Here is a 15189-nt window from a genome sequence, read left to right as displayed (position 1 = left end):
TACAGTTCACTCTGCCTGGGATAAATTTTATTAGACCTTAAAGTAAGAAGTTTTTCCCCACAAATATGGTTTAGATTCTAATTATTATTATTATTTTATTTTTATACTTTAAGTTTTAAGATACATGTGCAGAAGGGGCAGGCTTGTTACATAGGTATACACATGCTGTGGTGGTTTGCTGCACACATCCAACTGTCATCTACATTAGGTATTTCTCCTAATGCTATCCCTTCCCTATTCCCCTACCCCTCAACAGGCATTGGTGTGTGATGTTCCCCTCCCTTTGCCCATGTGTTCTCATTGTTCAACTCCTACTTATGAGTGAGAACATTCAGTGTTTTGTTTCTGTTCTTGTGATAATTTGCTGAGAATGGTGGTTTCCAGTTTCATCCTTGTCCCTGGAAAGGACATGAACGCATCCTTTTTTATGGCTGCATAGTATTCCATGGTGTATATGTGCCACATTTTCTTTATCTAGTCTATTGGTATTTGGGTTAGTTTCAAGACTTTGCTATTGTGCACAGTGCCACAATAAATCGATGTGTGCATGTGTCTTTATAGTATAATGATTTATAATCCTTTGGGTATAGAACATCATGAATTACATTCTAAAATAAAAATATATGGTTTATTTATTTATTTATTTATTGGTCTCAACTGGCTCATTAAATTTTTCTGCCAGTTACTTTTTTATCTGCATTTATTTATTTATTTATTTATTTTTATTGCATTTTAGGTTTTGGGGTACATGTGTAGAACATGCAAGATTGTTGCATAGGTACACACATGGCAGTGTGATTTGCTGTATGGTTTAAGTTTACCGTAGTGAAAAAAAAAAGTTCTTCACAATTTCCTGGAAAGATGTTATCTTGGAGACTGAGAGATGTTCACTCAACAGAGTACAGCCACTCTTTCCTTTAGCTTTTGCATCAGGTTACTCTTCTTTTGTGATGCTGCAGGAGAGATAGTGCCCATTCATTTAAGGTATTGCTGTATTATACAAAATCACAAGCTGCACACATTATGAGGGACATGCAGGATTTGAACCTGACAGAAGGAACCACAGATACAGGTCACTATCCAAAGCTTATTTAGCTAATGGCAAATTGCTTACCTGATTTTAATTGTTCTTTTTCTTCAGTTGATGATGAGATAGCAATGTACGATTTAAAACATTTTTTTTTACATTTTTTTCTTTATTGAGGCATAATGATGAGTGAAATTTGTATATGTTTGTGGTGTACAATGTAATGTGTGTGTGTGTGTGTGTGTGTGCCTGTGTGTATATATGTATACACACACGCACACACACACACACATTGTGAAATGATTACCACCTAATTAACATATTCATTATTTACATATTATCTCTTTTGTAGTGAAAACATCCAAAATCTATTCTGTTAATTTTAAGGGTTCTCACTACCAAAAAAGGATAAGCATGTGAGATAGTGGATGTGTTAATTAGCTTGATTTAGCCATTTCACTAAACATCATGTTGTATACCATATAAATACAATTTTTATGTGTCAATTAAAATAAAGATCTACTTTCTTAGCAGTCTTCAAGTATACAACACATTATTACTAAATGTAGCCACAGTGCTATACCACTGCAGTCCCCAGCTTTCTTGATGCCAGGGACCAGTTCATGGAAGACAGTTTTTCCATGGACCAGTGTTGGGCAGGGGGTGGTTTTGGGATGATTCAAGTGCATTACATTTATTGTGCACTTTATTCCTATTATTATTACACTGTAAAATATAATGAAATAATTATACAACCCACTATAATGTAGAATCAGTGGGAACCCTGAGCTTTTTTTCCTGCAACTAGATGGTCCCATCTATGGGTGATGGGAGACAGTGGCAGATCATCAGGCATTAGATTCTCTTAAGGAGCATGCAGCCTACAACCCTTACATGCACAGTTCACAATAGGGTTAATGCTTCTATGAGAATCTAATGCCACCACTGATCTGACAGGAGGTGGAGCTCAGGTGGTAACATGAGTGATGGGACGTGCCTGTAAATACAGATGAAGCTTCACTCACTTGCCCGCCACTCACCTTCTGCCGTGTGGCCTGGTTCCTAAAAGGCCATGGGCTGGTACTGTAGGGTTGGGTATAGCAGGGTTGGGGACCCTCTGCTATAGTATACATCTCTAGAAATTACTTACCCTGTGTAACTGAAACTTTGTATCCCTTGACCAACATCTTCTCATTCTTCCCTTCCCCTGTCCCTTCACCTCTACCCTTAGTCCCTGGCAAGCACCATTCTACTCTCTGCTTCTATGTGTTCAGCCTTTTTAGATTACACATGTAAGAGAGATCCTGCAGTATTTGGCCTTCTGTGCCTGTCTTATTCATTTACCATAATGCCCTCCACGTTCATCAATGTTGTAAAAGATGACAGGACTTCTTTCTTTTTTAAGGCTGAATAGCATTACATTGTGTCTACATACCACATTTTCTTTAGCCATTCATCTGTCAGTGGTTTAATATCTTGGCTGTTACTCAATGAACATGGGAGCATAGGTGCCTCTTTGACAGGGTGATTTCACTTTCTTTGAAGCTGTACCCAGAAGTGGGGCTGCTAGATCACATGGTAGTCCTAGTTTTAACTTTTCCATAAACTATCATACTGTTTTCTGTAATGGATATGCTAATTTACATTTCAACCAACAGTATACAGGGGTTCCAGTATTTCTTGCTCTTTTAGTAGATGTCTTATGAAAATAACTTTAAAATCATACATACGTTCATGATAGTCAATTGTGGAACTTGGGTTGTGAACCTTTCCTATAGCTACCTTCTCCTGCCTGCCATGGTTTCAGTCCCCTCACCAGTGGAGTGACTTACCTCAATACAGTAAATACGGTATACATTATTTAATTATTACCACATCCACCACTATATATGAAGGCCAGTGACCCTAACTAGAAGATATTTTGTAGACTGAGGAAAACACAAATTTTATCTTTTTTATAATGCCTTTGACATACTTCAGGTCACCATTTGTAATGGGTTTGCACATGGAAGATTGGTTATGAGATAGTGTGTGTCTTCAATTTAAGCTGCTATAACAAAATACCTTGGGCTGGGGGTTTTAAACAACAAACATTTATTTTTCACAGTTCTAGAAGCTGAATAGAGTAAGATCAAGGTGCTGGCAAATCTAGTATCTAGTGAGGGCCCGCTTCCTGGTTTGCAGATGTCTGTCTTCTTGTCTCCTCACATGAGGGAAAAAGAGGAAGTGCAAGCTCTCCTATCTCTTCTGAAAAGGACAGTAATCCAGTTCACAAAGGGTCCACCTTTAGAACCTAATTACTTCCTAGAGGCCCCACCTCCTAATACCATCACGTTGGGGGTTAGGATGCAACATGGATTTTGGTGGGACACAAATGAGTCCATAGCAGTGAGAGTTGGTAGTGGTTGGGTGGCAGAGCCAGAGGGTGAGGGTCAGAATTGGAAAAGGTGGCCATTGGAATGGAAAAGAGAAAATGAGGTGTCACTCAATGGCCTGAGGCGGAGAAGAAATTTCAAAGTATTAGATTAGACAGGAAGTTTTCAACTGAAGTATTCTACCATAGAAGGCACCTCCTTCATATCTCCTATAAAATCTCTAGTAACGTTTGCATTTCATGGTAATGTTTTTGTGTAAGAGGAAGTTACTTTAGGCGAGTTTGGAGAAAAATGGAAAGTTTCAGCTGCCCATCTGGGAGATAAGTATATTTAAATGTAACTGGTATTATGACACATATATATCATTCAGGAACCTACTTTGCCTCAACATATGATTTGGAGGGATGCTTATGTTCATATAAATCTACTTATATTTTTGCAACCACTGCTATTTTGAACAATAGTGCAAGTGAATATCCTTTTACATAAAACTTTAGAACTATGCTAGGAGTCTTTCTGTGCATAGATTCCAGGTGTGGAATTTCTGGCTCAAGTAGGGAGTCTGTGTTATATTTAGATACTCCTACCCATTAAAATGAGAATTAAAAAGTGATTCTCATTACATATTATGATGAGTAAAATAGTGTCTGTGTTTTTTTCTGTTTTTGTTTGGTTGTTTTTTGTTTGTTTGTTTGTTTGTTTTGGGCAGGGTCTTGCTCCATCACCAGGCTGGAGTGCAGTGGCACAATCTCTGCTCACTGCAGCCTCTCCCTCCCAGGCTGACCCAGTCTTCCACCTCAGCCTCCTGAGTAGTGTGTACCACCACACATGGCTAAATCTATCTATCCATCCATCTGTTTTATTTATCTTGCCTGACTCAATATTCACCAAATTTTTGGAATCCTATTACCATTTTAGTACCTGTAAAAATTCTACACATTTATGTTATATAGAAAACTATTTCCTATTCAGGAACTGGCTTTAATATTTATGGAATGTGATTTTTTTCATAGGACTAAAAATGCTTCCTTGTTGTCTCTTTGAACTTTAAGGAATCTTTACATATTTCTTTATGGATCATACATAAATCTCAATTAAAAAATTATGAATTTCTTCAGCTCTCCTGCCTAGAAAAGAAGTTATCTACTAGAGGAGCTAGTATAGTTACTATGAGTTGTTACACATGAGTTAGTAATATTAGGCTGCTTATATTTATGCAGAAAATTCTGCATACATTTCTGTAATTTGTGCAGAAAATTCTCCTTTACAATAACTGTGATGAGTGTGAAAACTATATCTTCATGAGTGAAACTACCGGTTTGTGTTATCTGAATAGTTTTGTGAAGCCACATGGTTGTTGTTTTCATCTGTTTAAAGAGATACATTGTAGAAGAGAGAATAAGCTTGTTCTGCATGCTGTTAAGTTAGCTGTAATAAGTGGTAGCTGTTGTAAAAAGGCTTAACTTTTCAATAATGGTCAAGTCAGCCAGCCTGGGAGGTCATGTGGTTGTTCAAAGTGGTGTCTGTAAGAAGGATCCTTAATTAGGGACATGAGAGATGGTTCTTACCAGTGTTGAGGGGAAACTTTCCTGACTTGGAATCTATGTTGCTACCTTCTATAGCTTCATCTGAAAGTCTATTGTTACTTCTTCTCTTAGGAACTTCCCTCTGCCCTGATTAGGGCTGTGGGGACTCAGTAGTTGGCTCCCTGGCATTGTGACTTTGTACTGATGAAATTGTGGCTTTGAAGCAATAGGAAGGTTGGACTTGGCTCTGCAAGGCTATAGTTATGTAGGAAAATCACCTAAATTTTATGCTCTTAACTTATCTATGTGGCGTAAGCTGCCCATTTCAGTACTGAGCTTAAAGAAACTGACTTCTTCAATATCTCTCCAGTTTCAATTTATTTTTGTGAGGATAAGTACTTTTAAAGAAGCCAGTTATAAATTTGACAGTAAAAATTTAATCCACAAATTTTGTAAACATCCAGATGTCATGTATTTTTTGTATCTTTAGCTTTATTGTGTGGCCCCCTGGGACAGTAATGTGCTATGACATGCAGCCTGAGTCTTCAATAATAAAACTCCTTCTTTTTTAAAACAATAGTTCTAGCAAACATACATCTAGAATATGGGTCTCCAAATTTATTTTACCTTTAGTTGTTTCTTCTAATTTTAAGGTAGTTTTCTTAGTTTGCTCATACCTCAGAGAAGAAATACCATTACCAAGAAATAGTGTTACCATGTAGTAATATGTATTGTCGATAGTAGTAGAATTTTTAATTGTAAATGATCCTTAATTTCATTTTATTTTCATGGAATTAATATTTGATCTGTGTGGCTAGAAATGTATTAATCTGGTAATTAATGTACATTATGCCAGAAACCTTCCGAAGCATTTTTGGGACATTCTAGTAGGTATTATAAAGAGTGCAACAGATTTTATGTATTTTTTTATATCTACAAAAGAGTTGGTATATGAAAATACATATTTCATAGTACTTCTTCATGGACTAGTTCATTCGTTACACTGGCAGATGTTGGTGTCATCAGCGACTTGAAATACAAAAGGGATGTCCTACAGGACATCCTTAATAGGGTTATTAAGGATCTTTTGATCAATAAATCAGTGAAAAGTTTGGCATTATTTAGAGGTGAAAAATTGAAGGGTAAAACACCTTTGAAAAAGCTTAACTTTGTCTGACACTTGTAAATTATATTATAGTTGGAGACAGAAGTTCTCTACCCACAATATGAAAGCATCTTATTATGCCTTACTTAAATTAGGTGGCTTCTCAACGTCTTCCAGTTGATTGAATGCATGGATTCTCTGCCATCCCAGCCCAGGTGGTGGCACTGGCATCTTTTTTGACAAAAGAATTTATTCACCTGGGTGTGCACAGACATCTTACTACTAAAAATATATTATTGACTTTAGGCCAATATCTAGATGTTGTGGCTTTGGTTGAACACAGTTAAAAGACATTATGCTGTCCCAAGTTCTGTCATAATCAAGCAACTAAGTCATGTTCACAAGTTATTATATCCTAGATTTGGAAAAAAATGAATTAGGGAGGAATATGTTTTTAGAAGATGGTAGCTATCCTGTGTTCCTACCTGGATGCTCTAAAAACAAATAATGCTATTTATTGTAGAAAATCCAAGTGTCTGAGAAAGGTATAAAGAAGAAATCAAACATTCTGTCAAATAACACTCTCTTTCCTATAAAAACCCTCCTCAATGTCTTGTAGAATGTCTTCCTAGGCTCTATTCTATGTGTGTATATGTATGTGGCTTAAATGGTATTCTATATGTTATGTTTTAAATTCTCCTTTTGATACCTAAAGTATGATATACATGACTTTTCATATCTAAGAAAATAAATATGTAAGTATAATATCCACTACACTTAGTTAACCAGGTTTATATGTTTTTATGGACATTTAGGAATTTTCCTTTCATTTGAAATAAGTAGTTTGTGTAAAAATTTGTCAGATATATTTCTATAAAGGGAATTAGTCAGTCAGGGATGTGCACATTTATCATTTTGGTATATAGAACTACGTTGTTACCCAGAAAATTTTTATTCTCAATTACAGTACATAAGATTGCCTGTTTTTACTCTTTAGTCAACACTGGATGATATCCATCATCTTCATCTTTGGCAATCTGATTAATCACACAGATAATATCTTTATTTTAATTTTTTATTCTTTTATCATATTCATGGCTTTAAATATTGATACCATATGTAATCTGACATATCCATCTTATACCTTATAATTCAGACTTGAAATATTCAACTACCTCTAATACTGGACATCTCACAATACTTATTTGAACTTGTCCAAAATTGAACCCCTGATGCTTTACTCAAACTGGTTTCTTGCTGCTATTTTGCATATCTGTTAATGGCTAACCCATCATTGCATTGCCCAGATCAAAAATATTGGAGTTGTGCTTACCTCCTCCTTTTTGTGTCTCATGCTTCATATCTAGGTCCCTTTTCAAAACCTGTTCACTTTCAGAAGATACTTAGAATTCTACTACTTCTCTTCACATCTGTGACTATCTACTGCTGTACTGCTGTTGCTTCTCTGCTTTTTGTTGTCCCCTGCATTTTGCTGTCAACACAGCCTATCAAGGCATCCTGTTAAATGTCAGGTGAATTGTGCCCATCATCTGCTCAAAACCCTGCAGAAAATTACATCTCTCTTAGAATAAAAGACAGAATTCCTCCACTGGCCAGCCAGGCCATACATGATTTGCTTCTCCTCCTCTACTTCTCCCATTCTTCTGACTGTATCTCCCCATTCTCTGCTTCTTTCATGTGGCTCCAATCACGCTAGCTTTGGATCACCCAAATACCTGCCGTTGCTCCCTCACATCCATCAAATCTTCTCTCATATGTCACGTTCTCAGCTAGAGTTTTCTTGACTACCTATTTAAAATAGCTACCGAATACTCTGAAATATTTGCTGTCTTCATTCTTGCTTTATTTTTCTCCATCACATTTATCCCTTTCTAATGTAGTACATACTTTTTCATTTGTTTATTGTCTTTCTCCCTCTGCTACTGTAAAAGCTTTGTGATAGCAAGGACAGTCTTTTTGTTTCATGGCTGTATGCTCAGCATCTAAAATAGGACTCACTAGTGCAGGCATGAAGTACATAGCACAGACCTGGGGCAAAATAAAATGATGAATGAAATTTTAGGAGTGCAGTTTGGAAGGGAGTCCCTTTGTCCATTTTCATCTTTTCTTATTAATATGCCATAAATTCTTAGCAACATTACACTTTTGTTTTATGTTGCAGATATTTGCTTTATCATCAAAGATTTTCGCTTTGCAGCTTTAACTGTATTTATTTCTCTCATCTCAATGTATGGTTTTCTACCTTGCTTGGAAAGCCTTTCCAGACTCAAAAGTTATTTAAAAATTTACGCAGAGTTTCTTCTAGTGTATTTAAAGTGTTATTCTTCATTTTAAGAAAAATACCTGAATTGATTTGCAGTTTCTCTTACTGTAAGGTGAGTAGTAGACCCAACTTTACCTTTTCCTGAATATCTAGACATTAGCCTCAAAGCCATTTACTGAACTTTCTACTCTTTTCCTACCAATTTTAAATACCATATTTTTTCCTGTACTAAATGTGTATGTATTTTATATAATACAAGAAACCTATTTGTTTTTCTGTATAATTGATCTACGTATTTCCATACTGTCATTTTCATTTCTGTGGCTAAATGGCACATTGGATTATCTGTAATTTATCCTGACTTTTTTTTTTTTTTGAGACGGAGTCTCACTTTGTCACCAGGCTGGAGTGCAGTGGTGTGATCTTGGCTCACAACGACCTCCAACTCCCTGATTCAAGCGATTCTCCTGCCTCAGCCTCCCAAATATCTGGGATTACAGGCATGTGCCACCACACCCAGCTATTTTTTTTATTTTTAGTAGAGATGGAATTCCACCATGTTGGCCAGTATTGTCTCCATCTCCTGACCTCGTGGTCTGCCTGGCTTGACCTCCCGAAGTGCTGGGATTACATGCATGAGCCACCACGCGCAGCCCTATCCTGACTCTTAAATACCTGTTCTTTCATGCTTTCTCTGTATCTTTCACAACTAAAACCAGACAGGAAAATGTCATTCTCACCAACCTTATGCTAATAGGTTATGCTTGTATCTTTAATATTATGTCTACTAAACTAAGAAATATATAAATTAATAGGCTCCGAATAAAGTGACCTTTCTTTAAGTTACTTTTTTGTTTTTATGTCACATTTATTACAAAAACCTGTCTGTTATATGATTTGTTTTATGTAATATGAGATCATAATTCAATTTTTGTTTTTTTTTATGCATTTATGAGACTTATTCTGACATCTATCATAGAATAAGATTTCATTTAATGATTTGTGCCAAATGGGTTTATACCAATGTGTAATATAAAAGAGGTGGAGTGAGCAGCTTTTGCTGTATTGTTTTGGTTTTGGTTTCGAATTTTAGATCTAGTTAATGGCTTTTCATTATTTCTTGTTTGTCAGCATGTTTTTGTTTCTTATGTGACTGGATGCTTAATATCATTTGGGGGATCTATGCTGTTTGACCTTCACAGGTTACTGCAACTTTTTGAACCTTAGTTTTCTCATTTGTAAACTGGAGTCAGTAATAGTGTTTTATTAATCCAGTCACTGTTGTAATTAAATGAAATGATTTATGTAAAGTGTTTAGAATAGTATTTGACACAAATTATGTATTTAATGAATGTTGTTAATTAGGGTGACTTACAACATGAATAAGTGCTCTAGTGTAATTTTGGGGAAAAGCAGCACCTAGGACTAAAAATTATTTGAAGTGATTCAGTGAAGTTGAGAGAAAAGGGTGAAATTTCCCTTTTAGAAATTTCCTTTATCTATATTGCAAATGTTGTACCAGCAGAGTAAAAGCCTGGCCAGTGACAGAGGAGGCTTAGTTTTCAGAGAAAGTAGACACAATTTCACTGCAAAGTAGGCCCTGAGAAATCTCTGTGTGTATTCAGATTAGCAATTTGAGATAATAGGAATAATTTTTTTTTTACAATTTATCAAATTAATAATTAATGTGAGCATTTGAAAGTTATTTTTTTCTCTTGCAAATGCAACATATTTGTCTTTACAATTTTTTGGTGGAAGAATGGCACTAGAAGAAACAGATATTGTCTACCTTCCCTTCTTTCCTCTTTCACATCATGAGTCCAAGCTCCACTAGTCCATTGTAATGATTCCTGACTCAGTGTCTTTCCTCTGCAGACCCACTCTGAAGAGAGACCATTCCAATGTGAAGAATGTAAAGCTTTGTTCCGGACCCCATTTTCTTTACAGAGACACCTGCTAATACATAACAGTAAGTCGCAATTCAGGCAGTTGAGAACATAAGGAATTACACTTTGTAATTATAACCTTTGAGAATGCAGACATCCCAGAAGTGTGCCTATAAGTATTTATATAATCTCACTTTAAATGTAAGAAAGACCAAAAATTCTGCTTTTCCCTTTATATTTGCTTTAGTTTTCCACAGTAAGATTATTTTATGAGACATTTCATTTTATATAATTTCTTCCCACTATTTAAAGTTTGTATATAAAAGCATTTTCCATTTTGAGAAAGATATCTTTGAGTTTTGTTTTGAAACATGTTTTGTTTCCTTTCAAATATAATTAAGAAAACATGTCTGACTCTTTAAATATGCAGATATCTGGCCTAGTTTTATTAGCTCACAAACTTTTCAAGTGGAAAAGGATCAGAGTGACTGACACCTTAATTTGAGGGGGGATACAAATATTGAGTCTCAGAAGTACCATGACATACTCAAGATTTCACAGTGCAAGGAGTAGCAAACAGGTCCCTTATAGGTGCTTTTCCTACTTACCACTGCCTCAGATTTCTTCCTTTGGCAGGGGCAACTATTTTCTTTTGGATTAACTTTTATACATACATACCATGAGGTGTTTTTCCTGCTTGCTACTGCCTCAGATTTCTTATTTTTACAGGGGCTTTTTTTTTCTTTTGGATTAAGTTTTATACATACACACCATGAAAGTCTAACACCTACACTCAGAGCTCTTTTTACAACATCACAGAATGCCCAGTTATATTACTAAAGGATATCATTTTATTGAGAAGAACATGATATTGCCAAGCTGAGTTTTAAAGTGGGTTCTCTGTTTAGATGCTGAAGTAGCCAGAGACTTACTACAGTTACTGTATCTAAAATTAATGAAAAAATTATGTAACATGGGTAATATTTATACTTCTTACTTTTAATTAGCTTAATCATTAGACAGTCTTCTATACACATGAAGTTCCTACTGCTGCTTAAACTTTTAATATTCTTGAGGAATGAAAAAAACAATTAATTTTGACAGTTGGTTATACAGAGCAGCATCTTGGAGAAATTTTCATTTGTCAAGTGTCTAAAATGAAAAATAATAAAGGTACTAAGATTTCTTAAATATTGAGTGGTAATGATTCTGACGAAATGCAATCTGCTTCCTGCAAAAAAAGGTAGTGTTATTCTCTCAGGCCATTCTGTGTTCAGCTGATAGCTCTGAAGAAGTTATTAGTACAATTTACCATTTTTCCTATATAAAAAAACAGCTATGTATTCAAAAATAAAATTTGTTGTGCAATTGCAGGAATTTCTGTCCTATTTGATTACCATTTTGATTTAGGAAAATAACTGTTATGAGATGAATGAATGTTAGAATAGAGATTTAGACAAGTAAACCTCATTCATGCTATTAAAATATCGCTAAATTTGACCTGATGCTTGGGAAATATTGCTTGGGAATGATGAAATTTTATTTCTAATAACATCAATGAATTCTTAACAGAAGTAATGTGATATCTTTGCTTTTAGTTTTTTGGTTCTCATTCACTTGAGAAATAGAATGAAAGTGACTGTGTGTGGACTGTGCTGTGCAGCATGTGTTTAATATGATGTTGATCAGCACATTAATCACAGGCTTTTTGAAGCTGCATCATTACATTTGGCCAAGAAAATCTACTTTGATAATTGAGTGAGTAAATGAGTTATTTAAGGGAAACAAAATTAGACATCAGTTAGTGAAAAGAATGGGAAAACCAGAAATGGCTAACAGAGAGAAGACAAAATACTAGGTCTTGTCTTATACAATATGAAAATTAAACTCATTTATTTAACTTCAGAACCATTTATTTCACTTTCAAAATATGAAAGCTGTTATTAGAAACTTATATTAGCTTTCTGGCTCAAAATATGAAGAATAACTTGTAATACTTTTGGAAATGTTTGGTATTTCCCAATACGCTGGACACCAGAAGAGAAGTTGCTGACTAGCTTCCAGGTACTAAGATAGGGAAAAATTCTGATAAATTTAACACAAAGAAATCTGCAATTAAAGTATGAAAGAAGAAAAGTAAGGACTTCCTTGCTATAGCTTGATAAGATTTTGTACAGGGACCAACATTTTTATTCACTTAATAGTTTAACAGGAGCAATCTTGGAGGGTTTTTTGTTGTTTTTTTTTTTAATTTTTTTCAGTACCTGAATAGATTTGGTATTAACATTAACATTTACAGTCTTACATCAATTGATATTTCCTTATGCTATCACTGATTATTCATCTTATACAAGCAAAATATTTTAATAAAACATAAAGAATATAAAGCAGTTTACAAGAATAGTACTCTGCAACAAAAATGCACAAATAAACAAAGCTCTCAGAATCTATCTAGTTCTTGTGTTGTATGAATGTGACTTTGTTTCAGACATTAAATGCCAACAGGAATCTAAGAGACTTTAAGTTAGAGAGCTGTAATTCTATTTAGAAAGACAAAGAGAAGGTAATTTTCTTTTCCTTTTTTCTTTTTGTCCCTCCCTCCCTTCCTTTCTTCCTTCCTTTCATGTGAAGAAATAATAGGGTCTTCTCAATTCAGTGCTAGCTATGATGGAAGGAATTTAGAAGAGCTTGCTAAAATTGAGATAATCTCTTATTTAAATATAGAAATGTATTCTTAATTTTGCCTTGTAATCTGTAGGATATGGAAATCCATGCTAATATGATTGTTTTCTAAAAAAAGAAATTATATTCAAATACTATTCTGTCTTATTTATATAGTCACATACTACATGCGTTTTACACTTATAAAACACTGTGTTCGAATTGTGCACATATATTGTTGAAATTGTATTTAAAATGGCCACTCAAACTTAGGCCTATGTGTTAAGAAGAACTATAAAAACCGCGTTATATGAAAGTTAGAAAGTACTATAAGATTTCTATATATAGCTTCTGAGGTTGTTTTCCCCCCAGGCCCAGGCTGGATAATGAGAAGAAAGTGAAATAGCCACGGTGGCTGCTAGTCTTCATCCCCCATCCCAATTTAACTGCCTCTCTGAAAGACCCCCATCCCTCAAAGCCTTAGAGACTTTTTAGAACTGCCCAAGGGCTGAGTCAGGGAGCCCCCAGTCCAGGTTCCTGAGTCAGTGCTGAGGAAGCAGGGGCATTGCAACCCTTTCCTTCTTCCAGAATGGGAGGCCCTGAGCTCTGATGCACGCTCTCCTGCCCTCAGAGGCATTCTTCCTCAACTCTCTACCTACAATCCAGTTCTGCCTATTATCTATTTACAGGAGATCATAGGAACAGTGGTGGGATTTCAGGGGACTTTGGGAGGGGCCCAAAGGCTACTCACCTTGTGTCACTGGAGTCTATTTACCTCAAATCCCAGCCCCTGCTGTAGAAGCACATACTTTTAAAAAATGTTCATAGTAACTTTGGACAATTTGCTAATTCAGTCCCCACATTTTCCAGTTGAGATAATGGAAGATGTAAGATGAAAGGACTTTGGCCTGAATTAGCAAATAATGGAACTGGAATTTGTTGTTAAAAATAATATGTTAAATTATTAGAGCTGTAAAGCCAACATTTTGATAAAAGCAACTAAGTCTGGCATATATGGGAGGAAATTAATAGGCCCTCCTATTGCTTCTGAAATGTTTTTCTTTGTTTCTAAGGTGAGAGGACTTTCAAGTGCCACCACTGCGATGCTACCTTTAAGAGGAAGGATACATTAAATGTTCATGTCCAGGTGGTTCATGAAAGACACAAGAAGTATAGGTGTGAGCTATGTAATAAGGCCTTTGTTACACCTTCAGTGCTTAGAAGTCATAAGAAAGTAAGTGGAAGTCTTCTGTTAGTTTGAATGGATTGTATATTTAAGCAATATTGGGCATATATGTTAACTATCATGTGATAATTATAAATTAATCTATCAGAGTATTTACTCAGAAGGACAAATGCATGATTTATATCAGCTCTTTAGGAAATGTTCACTTTCTTTATCTTTCAGGATAGACCTATATTTTTTCCATGAATGAGAACCTGAGTTAGATGTAGACTCTTCATAACCCATAGCTTTGCTGATAGGTGGCTTCTAGGAAGTACTCAATGAGCAAGAGCTTATCAATTTTTATATATTTTTGGATTAATATAAGTTATTTCTTTCAAAGAAATATGAGTAGTACCTTAATAATTTTATTTTTCAAAGCAAATTCTTATGTTTATTGGCAATTTAATTGACTGAGCCCTTTTGGGGTTGGAATGGTCATTGATCTTTACCTCTCTTAGAGCATAGGGAAGTTTCTGGGTATTGAATGGGGACTCAATAAATATTTGATTAACTCAAAATGTTTAGTCATTTGGAGATTATATTTTCTTGTGTTAAGCTACTTGCCTAATTACCTCAAAGAAATCAAGTTGTTTACTTGTTCAATAATGTATTTTTAGGTGTATAAGTAAAATTTGTGTTATAACAAGTACACCTAAAGGTTTTAATGTTGACTCTTTTTTTCTTATTTTGGAGACAGAGTCTCGCTCTATTGCCCAGGCTGTAGTGCAGTGGCGTCATCATAGCTTAGTGTAACCTTGAATTTCTGGGCTCAAGTGAGCCTCCTGTATTAACCTCCTGAATAGCTGAAACTACAGTCATGTCTCACCATGCCCAGCTAATGTTTTAAAATTTTTGTAGAGACACAGTCTTGCTATGTTGCCCAGGATGATCTTGAACTCCTGGGCTCGAGCTGTTCTCCTACCTCAGCCTCTGAAAATGCTAGAATTACAGGCATGAGCCACTGCACTCAGGCAGCATTAGCCTTAGAAGTAACGGTGAAGTATGGTAGTTTTTTGCCATTAGTATATGCTACTGAATGAATGTGAAGAAATAACTTCTGCTTCAATATGAATTTAATTTTCATATTTATCCTTAAT

The 15189-nt window shown here is 35.3% G+C and overlaps 1 protein-coding gene across 4 annotated transcripts in view; it reads left to right on the top strand.

The window, feature by feature from the left end:
• The window catches only part of PRDM5 (PR/SET domain 5), a 220907-nt gene that overhangs the window by 128080 nt on the left and 77638 nt on the right, over nt 1-15189 (top strand). For all 4 annotated transcript variants that reach the window (XM_017497574.2, XM_017497573.2, XM_037727504.1 and 1 more), the window contains 2 exons: nt 10193-10286; nt 13938-14098. In XM_017497574.2, coding sequence (XP_017353063.1) covers nt 10193-10286; nt 13938-14098 — 255 coding nt within the window. The remainder of the gene's footprint in view (nt 1-10192; nt 10287-13937; nt 14099-15189) is intronic.

This window comes from Cebus imitator, unplaced genomic scaffold, assembly GCF_001604975.1.
Source record: "Cebus imitator isolate Cc_AM_T3 unplaced genomic scaffold, Cebus_imitator-1.0 Scaffold233, whole genome shotgun sequence".
NCBI lineage: Eukaryota > Metazoa > Chordata > Mammalia > Primates > Cebidae > Cebus > Cebus imitator.
Note: the sequence above shows the minus strand (reverse complement) of the source record. Positions and strands in the feature narration are given on the sequence as shown.